General features: G+C 39.1%; 2 protein-coding genes across 5 annotated transcripts; both read left to right on the top strand.

The window, feature by feature from the left end:
- Positions 1–4732: 4732 nt before the first annotated feature.
- On the top strand, positions 4733–10621 carry LOC133911999 (65-kDa microtubule-associated protein 6-like). Its single transcript, XM_062354516.1, has 12 exons — positions 4733–5194; positions 6548–6751; positions 7540–7800; positions 8015–8230; positions 8311–8466; positions 8547–8706; positions 8790–8941; positions 9122–9209; positions 9421–9494; positions 9588–9662; positions 9757–10109; positions 10210–10621. The coding sequence occupies exons 1-11, from the start codon at positions 5096–5098 to the stop codon at positions 10105–10107; spliced, it is 1836 nt and encodes a 611-aa protein (XP_062210500.1). The 5' UTR covers positions 4733–5095; the 3' UTR covers positions 10108–10109; positions 10210–10621.
- A 6517-nt stretch (positions 10622–17138) lies between these two features.
- Positions 17139–19222, top strand: LOC133911997 (protein Barley B recombinant-like). 4 transcript variants are annotated; one of them, XM_062354515.1, is made up of 3 exons: positions 17139–17300; positions 17464–17622; positions 17717–19222. In XM_062354515.1, exon 3 carries the CDS (start codon positions 17833–17835, stop codon positions 18829–18831), a length of 999 nt encoding a protein of 332 aa, XP_062210499.1. In that variant the 5' UTR covers positions 17139–17300; positions 17464–17622; positions 17717–17832; the 3' UTR covers positions 18832–19222. The 4 variants fall into 4 exon arrangements, with proteins under 4 accessions (XP_062210499.1, XP_062210498.1, XP_062210497.1 ...); XM_062354514.1 differs by lacking the exon at positions 17464–17622 and having other exon boundaries at positions 17139–17408; XM_062354513.1 differs by having other exon boundaries at positions 17139–17622.
- The last annotated feature ends 102 nt before the right edge of the window (positions 19223–19324 follow it).

Here is a 19324-nt window from a genome sequence, read left to right as displayed (position 1 = left end):
TGCACTGCAACGAGCTGATTTGAACAGCTTCAGACATGGAATTTTCATGCCGGGTGAGCTCCGGTTTATTCAAATAAAACGCTTTCGTCTTGACTAATGTTGGTCTGGTCCATTTCATGGACTGAATTATCTATTCGCTTAGCGTGTGCTTTGTGTTTACAGGAGGAATAAACCATCACGACCTAGTGACCTTAACCTTAGGATTTGATCTTTTGCAGGCCTACAGGCCTAATGATAGCCAAAATCAGTTCATGTTAGCTTGGAAACTATCAGTGAAGTAGACCCTAGTATAATCCATTTGATTTGTATGCTGTGAATTGTTTAACCTCTGAAGCATTGACTAGTCCATTTTTTTTCAGAAAATAAGCAGGAATCACAATGCTGTCAGGCTAACTCCAGTGCTCCAGTGCTACAGTACCCCCGCTAAGTACTGTATCACTGGAAATCGGTCATATCTACCCTATCCAGTGCTACAGTGCCGCACAGTACTACTACAGTATTGCGGAGAGAGTATGGACCTGTAGCAGTACTGTTCACAGAGTCTAATAGTGGAACCGAAGAGAGGAAAAGAGTAGTAGAAGGTAGTAAATAGGGTAGCTGCTGGAGATGAAAAAATAAAGGATACTGTAATAGTGATAGGGGATGCTGTAATAGTATTTTTGAGGATGAAAATTTGAGGTAGCTGCTGGAGATGACCTTAAGCCCATGATTTTAATGGTTTCTGTTAGAGTAATGTATAATATTGGTATGATGTACCTTTGAGCAAAGACATAATTCCCTAACGGATCTCCTTTTCATGTCTTTAATTACATTCTTCACATTTTCTTATGACTGATCAAGCCAATTTGTTATTTAACTGTACGCTGTCCTAGAAATGCGACTGCTGATTTCTAATTGGTGCTGTGCTTTGTTTTTTTCTAGAGAATTATTTTGAAAGAAATAAAAGAGAAAATTTTGAAGGAAATGCAACTTCAACTGTTTTAAGCGAAGTGCTTGCAACTTAAAGCGTGGAAGTTACATTGTTCTGGAAGTAAGGTGTTAAGATGCTTCCCTTCCTGCATGTATTGCAATGCAAGAAACTTAGCTGACAGGTGTAGCCTGTAACTAACACCCCATTCCATGCTTGTGTATGATAAAAGATAATTCCTCTACCCGTTAGCTGGCTGCATGTGTTAGCTGGCTGCAGGTTCCTGCATTAAAACTGCCAGAATACCAACTCTAATCACCCTCTATCCACAGAAGAATATGATTATCCAATGATTGACTACTGCAAAAGAAATATAACTGCCATATCTAACGAATTGATCTGAAGTTCTGAACTGTCTGAATTATGTACTAATCATTGCAAAGGGAGCAGATAGATAGATACATACGTAGACATTTGTTTTTTGTTCCGAGCTCTCTCATTGTCATGCTGATAATTCCATGAACCAACAACAGCTGGCGATCGATATGAAAGGTTTATCTGAAGCAGTTAGGCAGTCACATTTCTCTCCTGTTTTTTTCTCCCTCTTTTGATCTGTATTTTCCCAAGTGTAAATTGCATGCATGCACACACAAGTATACAAAAAAACCTAGCTACCAGTGTATTGCAGTGTGGCAAGTAGCTGACAGTGACACAAGGTCTGCTCCTGCTGGTGATGTGCCAAAAAAACGAAGCTACAATATGAAGGTAACTGACTCCAAATCCGCAAGAAATTTGAGAGGAAAAAGAAAAACTTTTGAGCAAATTAGGTTGGAATTATGGACATGGTAGGCAGGGCCCTTGAAAAGATAATGAAATGATCATTTGTTAAGCAACCAAATCACATGATTGGGGCTCGGATTGGAGCCTTTGAATTGCAGCTGATTGCTTGGAGGGGTCCCAGTTACACCAATAATGATGGCCTTTCTTGAGCTTATCATGGTTGGGAATGGGGAAAAAATTGGGCTTATACAAAGGCGAGCTTTGAGCTCAAATTCTTACCCAACCTCCCAATGATGGGGATTTGGTGCAGGATCCTTTCGAGGTCGACGTTGCCTTGCCCTATACTTCATCCGCAGCCATACTTCAGTACGAAACATACGTGCCATTTGTTTCTCCTTCCTTTTGCAGCAACCGATTTAGGTGATGGCAATCTTGGTAGAGAGACTAGAAGTGGATGCGTATTTGTACATTTACAGACATTTTTTACATAGAAAATTGTTGAGATTAATAGACACGGAAGACACGAGTTTAATGTGAAAAAAACCATCCAATATGAAGGAAAAAACCACGGGAGACAGTCTCAACCATGTTTTATGCTCTGCTTGCAATAAACATACAATGATCAATTGACAGTATGTCCTACAGGTCATGCCTTAAAATACGGGTGGCCAAGAAGACGTACACAACGTAACTCGAAACGTACAAGAAGACGTACATACATAGCTCGAAACTAAAGAAGTACGGACGTGATGATTAGCAAGATTTGCCCTGGACTTCCGTAGATTAGTTCTTGATAGGTGTACAGTTTTTATCCTTCTGAAAGTACTGTGCGCTCAACCAAAATATGGAAGCATACATGCACATATGTTTGTTCTTTCATTCCTTGTTCCCCAGTGCAGCTACTACGAACATTACACAAAGCATAAACACGCTTAGCTGAATTTGATTCGTCAAATAAAAAAAATGAAGATTCCATTATAAACAAGCATCAGTTAACAGATTGTAGTACTGACTTAACTCTGACAAACACTAACTCGAAATAAAAAAGAAAAGAAATGCATGAAATAAACGTGTGCTAGGACTTCAGTACTTGCATATATAAATCAGGCTCTGAACTTCTGACGAGTTGGGTTTGTTTGACCAAATAAGCAGGCAGTGCCGCAGTGGTGTTGCACTGTAGCACTGCCCTAGAGATGTCACTGTGACGGAGTATAGCAGCCTTGCATGTCACCAAATCGTGAGATAGCCGTCCTTTTGGCAGAGGGACTCCTCACCTTTGTGCTGTAGCGCACACATGACGATTCAGTGTTTGGTTTGATGGTTTCTGATGAAGATAACAGATATGGCAATTTTTTTTTGAGAAATTCGTAAGGCATAAAAATGTAGATTTTTTGTATGGCTGAAGCTGTGAGATCCACCGACCGGCATGTGTGCAGTGCAGAGACTGCATATATAGGAGGACATTGCAAGTACACTTGGCAGGTTGTGTGCACTTCACTGTGAAGTGCCTGAAAACAGGGCATGATTTGAAGGACAAATGCTCCTGGAATCTAGATCCAGCAACGAATTATTTAAGGTAGATTTAAGCTTTCTGAGCTCATTGGTTTTGCCTAATCTATTGAGGTTGACCTCAGCATCACATGGGCATGGCTCCTCAACCCCTATAATGTGCATGTGGATTTTGTAGGTTTAGAATCATTCACTGTCACAGGGAGTAGCAAACCTCAAGAACACATACAATTTTTTAGTCAACTCTTTTCTGCAATTGTGATATTAGCATGTGATTATCGCGTAACGGTCGGCAGAAACTGTCAACCGGCACCAAGAGCCCTCATCATTTAGTACTCGCTGTGATTGTTTTTGGTTACATGGTAGATCTAGTTTACGATCAAAACTTGGTGCTTAGGTTGATTCAATGGCTCAGATCGCACACACGAGATGCGATGCTGGACCACTGATCAGTTGCCAGTATAGACTATACGATGCAACAAAAAGCGGTCTATCTAAAGTACTAGCTGTGTTTGGTTAGACTATTGGGTATAATTCGTAGCCCCATAAAATTTCACTTATCTCATCAAGAGGTGCATGTCTAACCCCCATGGAATTGATGGTAAGTGTAGAGTGTAGACTCGGTCTCCTTATTACTCCTTCGGACCAAAACTACTTACGTTTTAAATATGATAGGGTCTCTGACGTGTACTGTTAACCACTATTTTTTATTAAAATATATTTATAATATTCAATAAATTTATAAGTTACAAAAGTGTATTTCAAGATAAATCTACATATATACTTTTTATATTTTCAAACTAATTTTTGAAAATTATTGATGGTCAAAGTTTAAAAAAATTGATCATATTTTATCTAAAACATCAAGTATTTGTGAATAGAGTATATTTTTGTCCAAAACCTCTCCTTTCCGATTATGTGTACATTTTTGTCTCACCAATCCCAGAGACGTGTCATAATCTTATTCAAAATTAAACAATAATGTGAATAATGAATTATGCAGCCATCAGTTCTCTTTAGAAAGTGTAAATTCATCTGTACATAAAATCCTGGGCTTTGTGTCTATTTTAAACACGGCAATTTAACAGAAACAGTTCAATTCTAGCGGGAAACGGGAGAAATTCTCGCGTTCCAAACTGGATTTAGTGGCCTAGTAATTAAGCATGACCCTTGATTCCTTAAATCGAATTACCCCAAGATTTGGGGAATTACACTGCAGATTATTGAGGCAATAGACCAGTAAGCAGTAAAACAGAAAAAACATGACAAAAATTAGTAAACAGCCTTGCCTATGTATACTTACAAAACTTCAGATCTTGTCACCACATTCTGAAAAGTCTTCTGAGAAAAACAAGCAGAAAAAGGCAACTCTTGTGGCAACATGTTCCCAAACCGCATCAAGGAAACAGGGAACCTTTGTTGGTTACCTCTTATTACAGCCAAAACGATCTGCGGGGACACGTGTCGCGGGGAGGCGCCTGAGGCCTCGGATGGTCTCCGTTTCCTTCGGCGATATGAAGTAGTATATTACAGCCAAAACGATCCCAATATTTTTTGTGTATCACAAGGAACTCCCTCTCCTCTTCTACCTCCCGCCCCTTTCACCTCGTTTTCTTTCCCTTCTGTTACCAACTTACTCTAGTGAGATCCATACATAACCGAGCAATCCCACTGCCCATCTCTCCCCCTCTCTGTCCCCTTTTCTCTCTAGAACCAGGGTTGTTGAGAAGCGGCATTGGAGTTGGAGTTCTTGGTCCTTACATTGGTACAAGAGCAAGAAGCAAGGACAAGGAGGGAAGAGGAGGAAGAGGGAAAGAGTGAGAGGCACCAGAAAGGTTCCTCATTTGCTTCTAGTTGCTTCTTCTCTCTCCTTGTGGAGAGAGAGGAGTGGGCGAGGAGATGGGCGAGATGGTCATGACAGGGTATGGCCTGGACAAGCCGGTGCGGGGAAGCGTCAACCTCGACACGCCGTGCGGCGCGCTGCTGCGCGAGCTCGAGGTGCGTTTCTCTGCAAGAAGGGATTGAGGTCTGGTATTTGTTCGTGGCGTCCTTGATTCGCTTCGTTTCTTTGCGAAGAACTGTTCGGATTTAAGAAGAATAGACCACGTTTTCGTTTCTTGATTTGCCTGTTCCTTCCAATTGTGCGGCAGTCGTTTGTATCAGGAATGAAGTGATGGCTTGCTTCAGAGAAAGTTGCAGATTTTTAGCCATTTCGAGACTTTGATATCTTCATAGTTCTTCAAGACAATTGCAAATTTTGTCCAAAATATGCCTAAAGGTTCAATTTTTTTGCCTGCCCTCTGCTTCTTGTCTTCCCCCCCCCCCCCCCCCCCAAAAAAAAGGTGGCGTTCCTTTGAAGAGTTGCTACGATTTTGTTCCTTCTGCTGCTTGCAGCTTTCTTCATTTGAGCTTTAAAGGTGCAACCTTTGATTTACTGTCGAATTTTCATCTTGATTTTCTATGTTTCTTAAGAAACAATGGAATACATACATTTACTTTTCCTACAGATAATCTGGAGGCCAAAGGAGGCTTGAAATAAAATCAGTGCTGTAAATTGAAATCCTAATTTTAGGAGTGTTCTGATTATGCTACTATATGACCTAGCACGAGATAGAAGAATACAATATTATGTTATACTAGTATTCATCTTAGGTCTTGTATTGCTCATTATATACTAGCATAGTAGCATTAAATGTGCTCAAAATTGGCTTTGTAACTCGCGGGCTATTACGTGCTGATTATGCAACCCTCTTTTTTTTTTGCGACTGGATTATGCAACCCTCTGATGTCACAAATGTAGGGTAAATAATGTAGTGTTCCCATTTTTTTTTTAAGTTCCGAGGAACTAAAATTAAAAGGAAAAACGAATTTTATGACAGCGGTGCCATCCAGAGAAGAGGAGCCTCGTTAGAGAATGTCAAGGCACATTTCCATTTTATCTCATGGACATTATTTGTATGTTCGATAGCCCAAACTGTGCCTTCTATTATCTTTTGGGGGCTTGTAATCAGCCTGATTGTTCATCGAAAACCCCTTCGCTGACAGCTTTTTTGTTGCTTGTTGTGTTCCAATTTCATGAGTTAGTAGGTAACATTTTCTCTTAAAGATATGCCATTACAGTGTCCATGAACAATCGCTCTGTTGACCCTACTAAAAAAGAAAACAGAATTATATTGATCAGATAAATACATTCATTTTGAGTTTAACGATGTTGAGATTTTTTGAGCTGCATCTAGCGATCATAAATGGTGTTCAGGTGCTTGCAGAGATTTTTCTTATGAATAAACTTTGTAAAATTATTTTATACATTTTCCGTCTTGTTTGATATCTGACAAATGAATTTTGTTTTAGCAAATATGGACAGAGATTGGGGAGCGTGAACAAGATAAAGATCGCATGTTCCTAGAACTTGAAACAGAGTGCATGCGGGTGTACCGTCGAAAGGTTGATAGTGCCAATGCTGAGAGAGCCCAGCTCTGTCAGTCATTGATGGCCAAAGAAGCAGAGCTTAAAGCTCTCGTTGCTTCTATAGGGGAAAATACCCCACGATTTAAGGTATGTTTTGTCATAGTTTTTATTTTCGCGTCTTTCTCAAGTGAGCCTATGGGCCTTGAATATGTTGTCACTTATCATGAAATTCTAAAATTTGGTTCGCATATCAAGCCAAGGAATTGTTAGGTGCATTGTCTAAAACAAGTAATGAAATCATTGTTGATGTCATGCTGCACCTTGTGTAGAAAATATGATATTCTGCGGGTTGGCAGTCTTTTTTCAGTTAATGATGAAAAGATAGCATTGTGACATGCACAGCTGAGTCATTAGGTTGGTGCATAGTTATGTCAGATGGGTACACTAGAAAACACAAGTGCAAAAATTAGCTTGTGGAACCGAAATTGTTGTTGGTTAGAATATTTATAGGTGTAAACCATCTACTCAGTTGAAGAATTACCTGGATGGTACATCTAGAATTTTCTTTGAGCCACAAAGTGTACTATAAATATATATAGTGAGATTTCATGTGAAACTCTTCTTAATAACGGCATTTATGCCAAAAAAATGTGGGGTTTTCTGGCCCACAGCTACGTGCATCAAACACTGCCGAAAGAAGTGATTGCTTATGGAATGTTAAGATAAACAATAACATTATAAAAGCATACCTAAGAAGCTGAAATATTATGCTTTTATGTTTTCTGAATACCATGTGCCATATGTTTGAGAATCATGATCATGAAGATTCATGTTTAACTGTGCCGGAGCCAAAAAGCTTGCAGCTGACATCATTGTTTAGTCTGAAACAAATCACCATATTCCATGTCTGAGTAATGTGAGATACTCATCTGTAGGTGGATGAAAAGCACACATCGTTGAAAGATCAACTTGCTGCAGTGACACCTCTCCTGGAAGATCTTAGGGCAAAAAAAGAAGAAAGAATGAAACAAATCTCAAATGTGCAATCTCAAATCGAGAAGATAAAAGCACAAATTTCTGATCACAGTTATCAGAACAATGACGATTCAGTCAAACATCTTAATGATGATCATGACTTGTCGACCAGAAGGCTTTCTGATCTTCAAATGCAACTGCGCAATCTACAGAAGGAAAAGGTAACAATGATCTTGACTTATAATGGTCATTTGTGGAACTTGTTTCGATCCAGTTATCAGATAAATATAATAAATGGTTATTTGTGGAACTTGTTTCGATCCAGTTATCAGATAAATATAAGTCGAGCTGTCGGAATTGTTAGCTAAATCTCTTTCTTGGCTATGCCGTATTTGCAAAAGAAAAATAATTTTCTCTCCTTGCCTTTTTGTTCAGTCTGATCGCCTTCAAAAGGTCTTCATATATGTGGATGAAGTGCACTGCCTATGTGCAGTGCTTGGGTTGGATTTTGCAAAGACTGTAAAAGAGGTGCATCCAAGTTTGCATGGAACAAACTTGGAAAACTCAACAAATATCAGCGATAGTACTCTTGAAGGTCTTACTCAGACTATCCTGAAGCTCAAAGCGGAAAAGAAGACAAGAGTTCTGAAGGTGATTCTTCATAGTGAAACTAGGGTGGCAACTCCTTTTTCTTTTGTTAACTTCTCTAACTATTTGGTCAATGTGTTCAGTTGCAAGAGATTGTGGGTAAACTTCACAAGTTATGGAATCTGATGGAGTCAACTGAACAAGAGAGGAAGCACTTTGCCAAAGTAGCAGCTGTTCTCGGATCTACCGAGGAAGAGATCACTTCTCCTGGTATTCTGTCGTTGGAGACAATTCAGGAGGTTCGGCAACCATCTGTGAGTTAATTGTTTCTTTTCAAGCTGTGATTCAAGCTTACAAGTATTATTATTGGATTCTTTAGACAGAAGAGGAAGTCGAAAGGCTAACTATACAAAAGGCAAGTAGAATGAAGGAGCTTGTTCTAAAGAAACGGTTAGAACTAGAAGACATCTGCAGAAATGCACATATGGAGCCTGATGTGAGCACAGCACCGGAGAAGATCATTGCATTGATTGATTCTGGTATTTATCCTGCTGAGATTTCATACAATTGAAAATTGCTGCTGATGAATATTTTGAATAATCTAAGAACATTCCACATTCAGGTTTAGTGGATCCTTGTGAACTCCTTTTCAGTATTGAAGCGCAAATAGCAAAAGCAAATGAAGAGTCCTTAACAAGGAAAGATATCATGGAGAGAGTAGACAAATGGCTATCAGCTTGTGATGAAGAGACTTGGCTTGAGGAATACAACCAAGTAGGATTCTTTTATCCATAAATTTTTCTATTTTAGGGTGCATCGATTGAATATGGTTTATGCCTTTTCTTTTATTGCCATGTTCGTATTGAATATCCAGATTGGCTGACAACATATGTGCATCTCTGCTATATGTAATTTTATCGATGACTTTCAATGCTTACATGTTTCCCCCTGTAGGATGATAACAGGTATAGTGCTGGCAGGGGTGCCCATTTGAATCTCAAGCGTGCAGAAAAGGCAAGGATACTCGTTCAAAAGATTCCAAGTGAGTCTTCATTTATGTATTTGCTAATACTATTTAGTATTTAATACTATAAAGCTTTTTGGCGTAACTGTGCTGATGTACTTCTAACGTGCTCAACAAAAACGTCATGATTCATATGCACAACCTACTAGCATATTTCTATAAAGATCCGCTTACTGTCACCAGTTTACTTGGTATGGGATATGATCATAAACTATTTTTTTTTCTGCAGCTATGATTGACAACTTGATAGCCAAAACTTTTGCGTGGGAGGATGAGAGAAATGTTCCATTTTTATATGACGGGGTAAGTCTCAGAGTTAACTCACCATATTTATCAGACATTATGTGCACTAGATCTGTTCCATATAATGACGAAACATTGAATTTGCGTGTGAAGGTTCGTTTGGTTGCCATCCTGGAAGAGCAAAAACTCAGAAGGGCACAAAGGGAGGAAAACAAGAGGCGCAGCCGGGTATAAATTTTACCACATCCTGTACTCCTTTTGGCATTGCAACCACAAGAAAAGGGCCCTTGCTCCTACATGTACTGATTCAATCTTATTACAGGACCAGAAGAAGCTGCAGACTTTATTGCTTAAGGAGAAGGAGTTGATTTTTGGGTCCAAACCTAGTCCCAAAAAGACAAGCAGCTTCAACAGGAGGACGAGCAGCCATCATCCGAATGGAAATGGCACTGGATTCATGACCCCGGTGCCCCGTCGAGTCTCAGCTGGCAGTGCCACCCCTGAGCTTCTAACCCCTCGCTCGTATTCCGGTCGGTACAATAACTACTTCAAGGAGAGCGGAAAGTTGACAGCCGTACCACTGAATTTCTCGACAGTTTCCAAGGAGGATAGCATGTCATCCTTCGCCTCCATAAGCGGCTCGGAACCTGATTCACCATTGTTTTTGCACTAAGTGTGAGATCTCCAAGCTTTTTGTTCTAGTGGTTTTCAGGATCTTGCACAGTTCGTCACTTGAAGCTCTGCTGATCTTGATTTTTCACATGCGATGTTTTAGGGAGGAGACTTCTTGGCGAGAAGGATGGATAGCCTCAAGATTGGACCATTGTGTGCTACCTGTTAACATTGCTGATAGAGTGACGACAGATTGTGACAGGATTTAGATAAGATTGGTTGTAGATATAATATCTAACATTCATGGTGTTGATGTGGTACCGAATTAAGTTGTTAGTTGTTGGATTAGGGAACATGCGAAATGCAGAAGTTGTGCAATGTATTTGTTGTGTGCTAAGTAGGTTAATTCCTTTTGAGCTTCTGTACTTCAGGTTGTGTATCAGTTTGCATGTGAAGAAAAGGGATGATTTTTTTTTTGTCAGGAAAAGGTATTGCATCGAGCCTTCTCTTGTAAACTTGTATATTGGATCATAGCTGGTGTGCTACGGGGATCTAACGCACATCTTTTCGTCGGAGCAAGTGTCTTGCCTATTGGATTGGATCACAGTTCACACAGGCAGCCAATCGAGATGCTTTGTACGCGTCACATGGATCTCTATGTTACTCTTCATTGAAGTACCCAGATATCCAGTAGTAGGATAAACTGCAATCTAGTTCAATAGTCGGCATTGGTGCAACCGCATCGGCTAGTATCACGGGCAAAAGAAATTACTCAAATTAGTAACTCTACAGGGCAAAAGAAGTAGGGAAAATTGAGAATGCAAAGAGAAGTAGGAGAAAGAAAGATGGAAAAGAAATTACTCAAATTAGTAACTCTACGGGGCAAAAGAAAAAGGAAAAATTGATGCAAAGAGAAGTAGGAGAAAGAAAGATGGCTTCTAGCATACATCTTGGTTCTGGATTTCCCGGAAATTCTCCAAATAACCGACACTCCAAGCAGAATCATCCGGGCTGTTTTTGTACAGTTTGCCAACAAGATTCATCGTTTGAGGTGTATGCACTTAAACCACCACCATTTACCATCTGATCGATTTTGGCGTCGCTTCTCTACTACAAATAGAGAAGTTGAATAGGCACCTTGATTCAGTCTATCCCCTAAAACACAGCCTAATTTTGTGTACAAACATAGGAGGGCCTAAATGAGGCATAAAACCCTACTACCCAGCACCTTCTTCCCACATGGTATTTGCGGGGCAACTGCAAAAAAACCTGCAAGAAAATGATATCGAAGTTAGTCATTCCGTAGGCAATACAAATCGATAAGCAATGAGGCTGGTATTTGGCATAATAATCCACCAGAACTTGAGTTTTTTTTAGGGGGGTGGGGGAACGGTAAGGAAAGCCCCTACCGCGGTAATAATATTACTAATATATAAAACAAAAGAAAAAAGAACCGTACAAACAAGGAAAGAAAGGGAAAAGGAAAGAAAGGGAAAGGGGAAGCTAAAACTTAGCCCAGGGGCCAAGCTAACTCAAGGGAGTGACCCAATCAATGATCTCCTGTCTTTTTCCTTCAGTAATCCTATGAGTTTGAAGAAGGGTTTTCTCCACGAAGTTCCTCCGCCAGAGCTGCAAGCTTAGCTGTTTATTTTCAAAGATAAGGCCATTTCTCTGCTTCCATATATGCCATGCTCCAATGATGAAGACCTCTATTAATATCCAAAACACATGTGCAATGGATCGAGCACAAAGTTGAACGTAGCAGCATTGTTGACATTACAACGAGTATCTTGTTTATCAAAAAGTGTAAATATCTCATAAGCTTACATGTTTAATAGATCCATTCAACACATCTCAACTAAGCAAGAAAAAGAAAATAACAATAGTTGAGATGTTTCTAACCAAAGCCTATAAACCACAAGTAAAGATAGATTTTGTCGTTTTCATCAATATTGCATATAGGAGCAAATCAGGTATTTGATATGAATTCTTTTGCATATTTAGGATTGGATAAATAAAAAATATGATAGTAGAGTTTCCACAAAAATATGCTACTTCAAATTTCTTATACTTGCAATAAAGAGGTTTTTAGGCATTTGCATGAAAAACAAATTTTCGCAAGTTATTTTCATACTATGATGCAACATACACAAGGTTGAATCTATGATATTAAATGTATGAATTAATAACAAGTTACCGAGAAGGCATTGGATTGACGTAGTGGATCATTATTCATTCTTGATTGGCTTTACTTTGATATGGTTCTTCTTTACGATTCCAACTGAAGTTGAATGGGGGATCTTCTTTGTAAATACTAATTGAAAGATGAAGTTATTTTTCATGAATTTCAATTAAAATGATCTTCTTTTTAGAAGTACATTCACTATGATTAACTCAAGCATCCAATGCATCTTCATTGTATCTAAAACTTATTCAATTATAATTTGATCTTCAAACTCATTAGGTCTGAAGAGGTTAGCAAGAATCTCAACACATAAAGCAAACTTTCACATAAACGGTGCAGATGAAACATATACCAATTGAAGTCAATGAAAACTCAATGCACCTTTTAGCCCTTAAGAGATTTTGAGAGATGTTTACTCTATATGTTGGATAAAAAAAAGGCAAACATACTATAGATATTAAATTAAAATAAGTATACATACATCAAAATCTAATAAAGATAAAATTTGGATAAAATAGCATATAGGCCATAAAGATACCAATTGAGAGATACATATCAAAAATGATGTCCAAAATATATCTAAGACAAAAGATCACTCACAAAGTTCAATAAATGAACTAAGTGAAAAGATTGAGCAAATGAAGAGATGAGTAAGTTACAAATATACTCAAAAACTTATCTCAAGCAAGTATATATTGAAAAAGATTCAAACATTGAGATAGCAAGCTTCCATAAACTCCAAAAGACAAGTTTCCTTTAAGAAACAAATTTTTCTGATATTGGAGTTAAAGAAAATATTTTACGAAAAAAGAAATCACTGGAAACAAAAAATTGAAATAAAGTTCATCAACAAATATTACTATTTGTATATCTACCAATTGTAGGAACAATAGTATATGGAGATATCATAAGTTGGTATTTGCAAAATAGCATAGATCAACTTTCTTTCAAAGAAGTATGGGAAGAAAGGTTTGGAAATTAAGCACCATACTTCAAATGTATTTTTCACAGAATCAACTATCATAATTAACACATAAAAATCATTGTTGATTTGATCTGAATGAGAAAATAATTCAAAGTAAAACCTTAAGATTAATCAGATCACTAAATAAGTACCAAGAATCTCGATTTTCAATTAAAATCAAATGTGAATCAATTAATGGATATTTATGAAATTAAGCTTTATATGAGCTTGGCATTCCACATACATACTAGATAAGCAATTATATCGATTCTAAATGGTATTACTAAAATATTCACAATTGCTATCAATATGGCAAGATCCTGAGAACTTGTGTGCATGGTTATCAATATGTCAACATTTTGGATAGATCTACAGAGAAATAGACAGGGAACATGTAAGATTTACTAAGTGTAATATATGCAGTAATGAATTATGTGCAAGGTCTACAAGTGAAACGGGACACTTGAGGAATCATCGTACATGTTGCAAGAAAAAAAAATATGAATTTCCTAATGAAACCGTGTAATTTTCGGAGCATAGATTGTACTATTTTTTCCTTCTAGGAGAAAATTTTTTAACGAGGCAACCAATCAATAAAACTTAATTTTTTTTTATCTATTTTTCATATATATTTTTTGAATCTTCAGCTATTATTTTATTTTTTCTATTTTCAAAGGTTTTTTTTTGCCGTCGGGCCGGCTATGATGCCAGGCCAGCACAACACGGCCCGCTGCCTTATCAAGCCTAATGGGTCGTGCCTTAATCGGGTCAGCCTATCAAGCCCGTTTGGACATGACTGGTTATAGCATTATTTTTCTTCATCTTGAATTTAACCTAGTTATGCCACATAATATTAATAGAGTACATGATCTGGTTGGAATTGTATAGAAGTTGGTATAATGTTCATCCCAAAAATTTGCAGAATTGTAAAGAGTCGTTTAATATGAATCCATCGTCCATGGTTAGGAAAAAAATCATCTCAATTATAGGGAAGTTTAAGGCGCATTTGGTTTGAGGGTAATGTTAGATTGGATATGGCCATTCTAGTTTTTAAGATGAGATGATCTAATTTTTTATTTAGTTAGACAGATATGATGAGTCAGTTTTCTGTTTGGTCGGATGGATGAGATGAACCAGTTTTCTGTTTGGTTGATGGGATTAAAATGTATAGGACGAGCCAGTTTTCTATTTGATTTGATAGATTAGATAAGCTGAGTTGTTTATGATAATGTTTTGGTGAACTTACCCCTTGCTTGTGCAGTATTTTGGTGAATTTGTGCATGTATGAATTTAAATTGAATTAAAAAGAGAATATCATATGAAATAATAAAAATGTATATAAATATAGCCTTACAAAGAAACTCACTTTTTCACCAAATAAAGTAGGGTTGTGATTTTTTCTTGATTTTTGAGAATTTATTTGAGACATTAAAAATTGCTAGAAATTATAAAAGTAGTCTTCTTTGGATAATTTTAATTAAATATTAGCTCAAGATTTTTTATCAAACCAATAAAATGGATTGCTAGTGAACTTTAATTTGCTCTAAATGTTTGGATCATTCTTATACTCTCAAATAAAATAAGTTAAATAAAAACTAGGAACACACACGTACACACAACAGCCGATCTGCTGCTGAGTCGCATGGGGAGCGCTGAGGCGGAACGCGCACAGAAGAAAGGCGAACGGCTTCATCCGGGAATTTTTCCTGGATGAGCTCAACTGGCATCTGAGGGAATATTTTCTGCAGTTGGATGACCCTCCATACGCTGAACCAAACACCGGGCAAGGGTCAAAAACCTAGACGGGACAATCCCATCCACCCTGTACGCTGAACCAAACACATCTGAATGTGTTTCAGGGATCCCATGCACGTGACAATGCTTTATAGAAAATGTTATATATATATATATATATATATATATATATATATATATTGTAATTACGTAGCTTTGCTAATTAGTTGGCAATTTAGCATGATCCTGAAGTTTAATTCAATCTCATGTTTATTCCTTAAAAAGCATCTTATTTTGGCTATTTTGAAGTTTCAGTTAAATGGACAAATGGTTTCGCCATGGTGCGATGTAGACCTGAACAATTTATGGGCCAAGCGGGGCTCAGGCGGGCCTGGAAAAGTCCATTTGAGCCTAAAATGTTTCGGGCTGGTTAGATTTTTTTGGCCCACGCCTAGCTAAATAAGATCTCCGGACCTTTTTTCGGGCTGGGCTCAGGCCACCCTCTGGGCTTGGGCTGGAGCGAGCCTGGTTTGCTCAGGTCCAGTGTGATGTAAGATACTCTGTTTAGTCATATTTGGTTCACAACCGCACTTTACCCATTTACCTGCAAACGTCTGTCCTCTTTTCTTTTGTGGTACATCTCTAGATTTTGCATTTACGTCCTCATACATGCTGTATCTTGTTTTGCTAAAAGCTATACTTTTAGAAAATAATATCTATATTAATTTTTAATAGTTACAGTAAAATGATAGAATATATAAGAATTCATCTGGCTTCTGCATATGAAAGCACGCAGCCAAACACTGCTAAAAGTTGCTAGCGGCGCCCATTATGGAGTCGCTGAACGCAGACGTGTCAGACCAGCGTGCCAAAGTTGGACCTCCTTTTGATGCTGCTGCTGCTCGGATGTTTTGTCTGATCTTTCCTGGTTCTTCGCATGGCTGCAGCCCAGAAGCAATGCTTCCAAAACGGCTTCCCGAAACCGGGAAACGGACGTTGATGCAACGCAGACAACACCGAAGTTGCGCAGTAGGAATTGAAGGCTCTCGAGTAAAAGATGAAAACGGACGGAATAGTCGGCAGAACCTCTCTACCCATTTTTATTTTTATATTTTTTAAAAAACAGAAAATGTGGCAACACATATGAACTCGGATATTAAAACGAACCAATCTAAATAATTTAAACCATAAACATCGATCCATAGAAAACATGACTTCAAACATCGACGTGATACATAATTAATTCACATCAACTCGAAAAAGTCGGGATATTAAAAACGAACTAATCTAAACAATTTAAACCAAAAACACCGATCCATACAACCATGACTTCAAACATCAACGTGATTAATTCACATCAATAAAGTAATTTATACTATTACCATAAAATAACATAAATCTTAACTAAAAAATAACTAACATATCATAACTCGAGTACTCGACACAACGCATATACTGAATCGCAAATAGACACAATTACATACCAATACACAATCATATATGTTACAATAATAATTTAATAGTACAACAAATCACGAACACAAATCGTTAATATCATTCATCATAATTCATATATGGATCACTTTCTTTCTTCTTTCTTCTCAATCTCATTCCCCTACAATTGAAACAACAAAAATCCCGATAAAAATCCTCAATTTAAATTAGAATACCAATAATATAGTGCAAAAACAGTAAAATCTTTTTCGTCCTGTTTATACCTAAGTCTTAAAAATCTGAAAATAATCAGGACAAATATAGAAAATCGACTGAAGGAGACTAGATCGCAATCCGTTTTCTTCCCTACTCTCTACGTAGTATTTCAAATTCCTGATATTGCGTGCTCCTTTTATTTAATCAGAGATGAGAGAGTAGTAAAATAGAGTAGGATTCCGATCTACTGCTGTGAATCTGTAGCTGTTGTTGAGTTAAAAAGAAATTGTGCTGAAGACAGAAGGAAGCTACTCGTAATCAAGCACAAGCTAAAGAAGCTGACCAAGGGCGGCATCCAAAAACCGGCCACCGATTATCTCATCAGTACCCCAGCAGTCAAGAAGCATCCAAACAGAAGGTAGGAGGAATTTTGAGCAATTAGAGAAGCAGAAAAGCTGTCAACGTCAAATAGGCACTGTGATGAATTCCAGATGAGCCCCTACATTTATCAACTGTACATCTTTTTTTTCCGCCCCTTATATAGGAGTACCTTCTGTGACGGGAATAGGGAAAAAAACAAATAGGGCGAGCCTATCTTTTTCTGCCCCCTCTATCATCGGTTTCTCTCTGTCTTGCCTCTCTTCTCTCTCCTCGCTTTCTCTTTCTCTCTCTCCATCACACCACAAGTGAAAGAACCCTAGAGGCAGCAGTCCTCTTCAAGGTAAGCCCCCAACGCTCTCGTTTTTAATTGCCCAGAGCTTGTTGCTAGTGACCGCTCCATGTTCCAAGAGAGGCAACAGGAGGAGGATGAATTTTTATTTCTTGCCATGTGGGTTTCCTTATTTTTGCTCCGGCCGTAATTACCATTTCCTTTCTCCCCCAAGCCGGCCCAAATCAGCACCTTTCCGTAGATCCCCGTCGCAAGATTCGATCTTGCCGCTTTTCAGTCTTGCAATGGAGATCTCGCTCGATCTGTGGAGCACGGGACCGGGCTGGTTCGGTGCGGATTTGGGTGGTGTCTCGGACGGTTCCTGAGACCTAGGGTTTGGTCAAATTTCCTGAAATGTTGAACTTTTAAGCCTATCTCTTACAGATTCTGTTTTTTTTTTAAACTTGTTTGCCTGAACGGGTGTTTAGGGGTTGGCGATTTGGGGGCAATGGAGGAGATGGGCTGACCAGAGGCGCAAAGAGATTCACTTTTGCTCGTCCAATTTGGGTTCCTGTAATTGGATTTGTTTGTTGGAGTCGCCAAGATGGACGACGACGGCAGCTTAGGTATTCGCAATTGGGGCTTCTACGAGACGGTGAAAGGCAGTCTCGGCCTGCAGCTGATGTCGTCGGTGGCCTCCGACCGGGACACAAAGCCACTGCTCCCAAATGGCAGTACTTTCTTGCAGCACCATGGGCATCACAATGCCCCGCAGCAGCAGCACCCACAACATTTGCACCATCCCCACGACTGTGGCGGTGCCTCTGGCGGCATGCCCACAGAGCCGCCATCTGTGCACATGGACTTTGTGCGCAATGAAGCTTGGTTGCACCCCTTGCAGCATCAGCATCCCCGTCAACAGAAGGTCCTTCACCATGTCCCTGTCGGACCAGTCGGACATGTTGGCCATGCCATGCATCACCACCCTACTGGCTATGGGATGATGACGGACCCACATGGATTGCACACTCTGCAGATGATGCAGCCACAACCGCAGCCGCAGCCGCAGGATCCTCCTCCATCGAAAGAAGAGAGCATGCCGCCACCGCCTACTGAGGATCATTCTGTGGTAAAGAACGAACCGCCTGTGAAGAAGAGGCAGCAACATCGGCAGCCTAAGTCACCAAAGCCAAAGAAGCCTAAGAAGGTTGCTGCTCCGCGGGAGGATGGGGCGCCCAATAGGCCTGTGCCCCGAGGAAGGGGGCCAAGGAATACCGTGGGCATTGTGATTAACGGTATTGATTTGGACCTTTCAAGGATACCAACACCTGTGTGCTCGTGCACTGGAACTCCCCAGCAATGCTATAGGTGGGGCGCAGGTGGCTGGCAGTCTGCATGCTGCACAACTTCTATTTCGACGTATCCACTGCCAATGAGCACAAAGCGCCGGGGTGCACGCATTGCTGGAAGGAAGATGAGCCAAGGTGCATTCAAAAAGGTGCTTGAGAAGCTAGCTGGTGAAGGGTACAACCTTAATAATCCAATTGACTTGAAGACGTTTTGGGCCAAGCATGGCACAAACAAGTTTGTAACGATCAGGTAAAAGACATGCTATGTTTGTCGCTTTTTAGGTTCTAGTTCTGCAGTTCGGCCTGATTTATTGTTTGTATATGTAAGCGCCAATCTGCGGAAGTTTTTAGAAGTAGCCTGTAGCCATGTTCAGTTTCGTTGACTTAATTGGCATGCCTATCTCAAGCTTCAGACTTCAGATATCGACTCTATGGAAGTCTGTTTGTATCCCTTCTCCTTGCAAGTTGTAGTGTAACAACAACAGCCTCTAATTTTTAGATGGTATGAAATTTAATGCATCAAATGTCTGTCTTTATCAAAGATAATGTCATTATGTGGAGGTTTTCACTAGTGAAAGACAATTGCCAGCACCTTTGGACAAGGATATATTTGTAAATTTTCTATACAGCAAATCTTTCATGCGAAATATTGAACACATAGTGTTTATCTTCAACGTGTTATACAGTTATACCTGATGCTCAACATGGCTTGAAGGAAGTAAAACTTTTGATAGTGTATCCTCATTA

This window comes from Phragmites australis, chromosome 3, assembly GCF_958298935.1.
Source record: "Phragmites australis chromosome 3, lpPhrAust1.1, whole genome shotgun sequence".
Taxonomy (NCBI): Eukaryota; Viridiplantae; Streptophyta; class Magnoliopsida; order Poales; family Poaceae; genus Phragmites; species Phragmites australis.
Note: the sequence above shows the minus strand (reverse complement) of the source record. Positions and strands in the feature narration are given on the sequence as shown.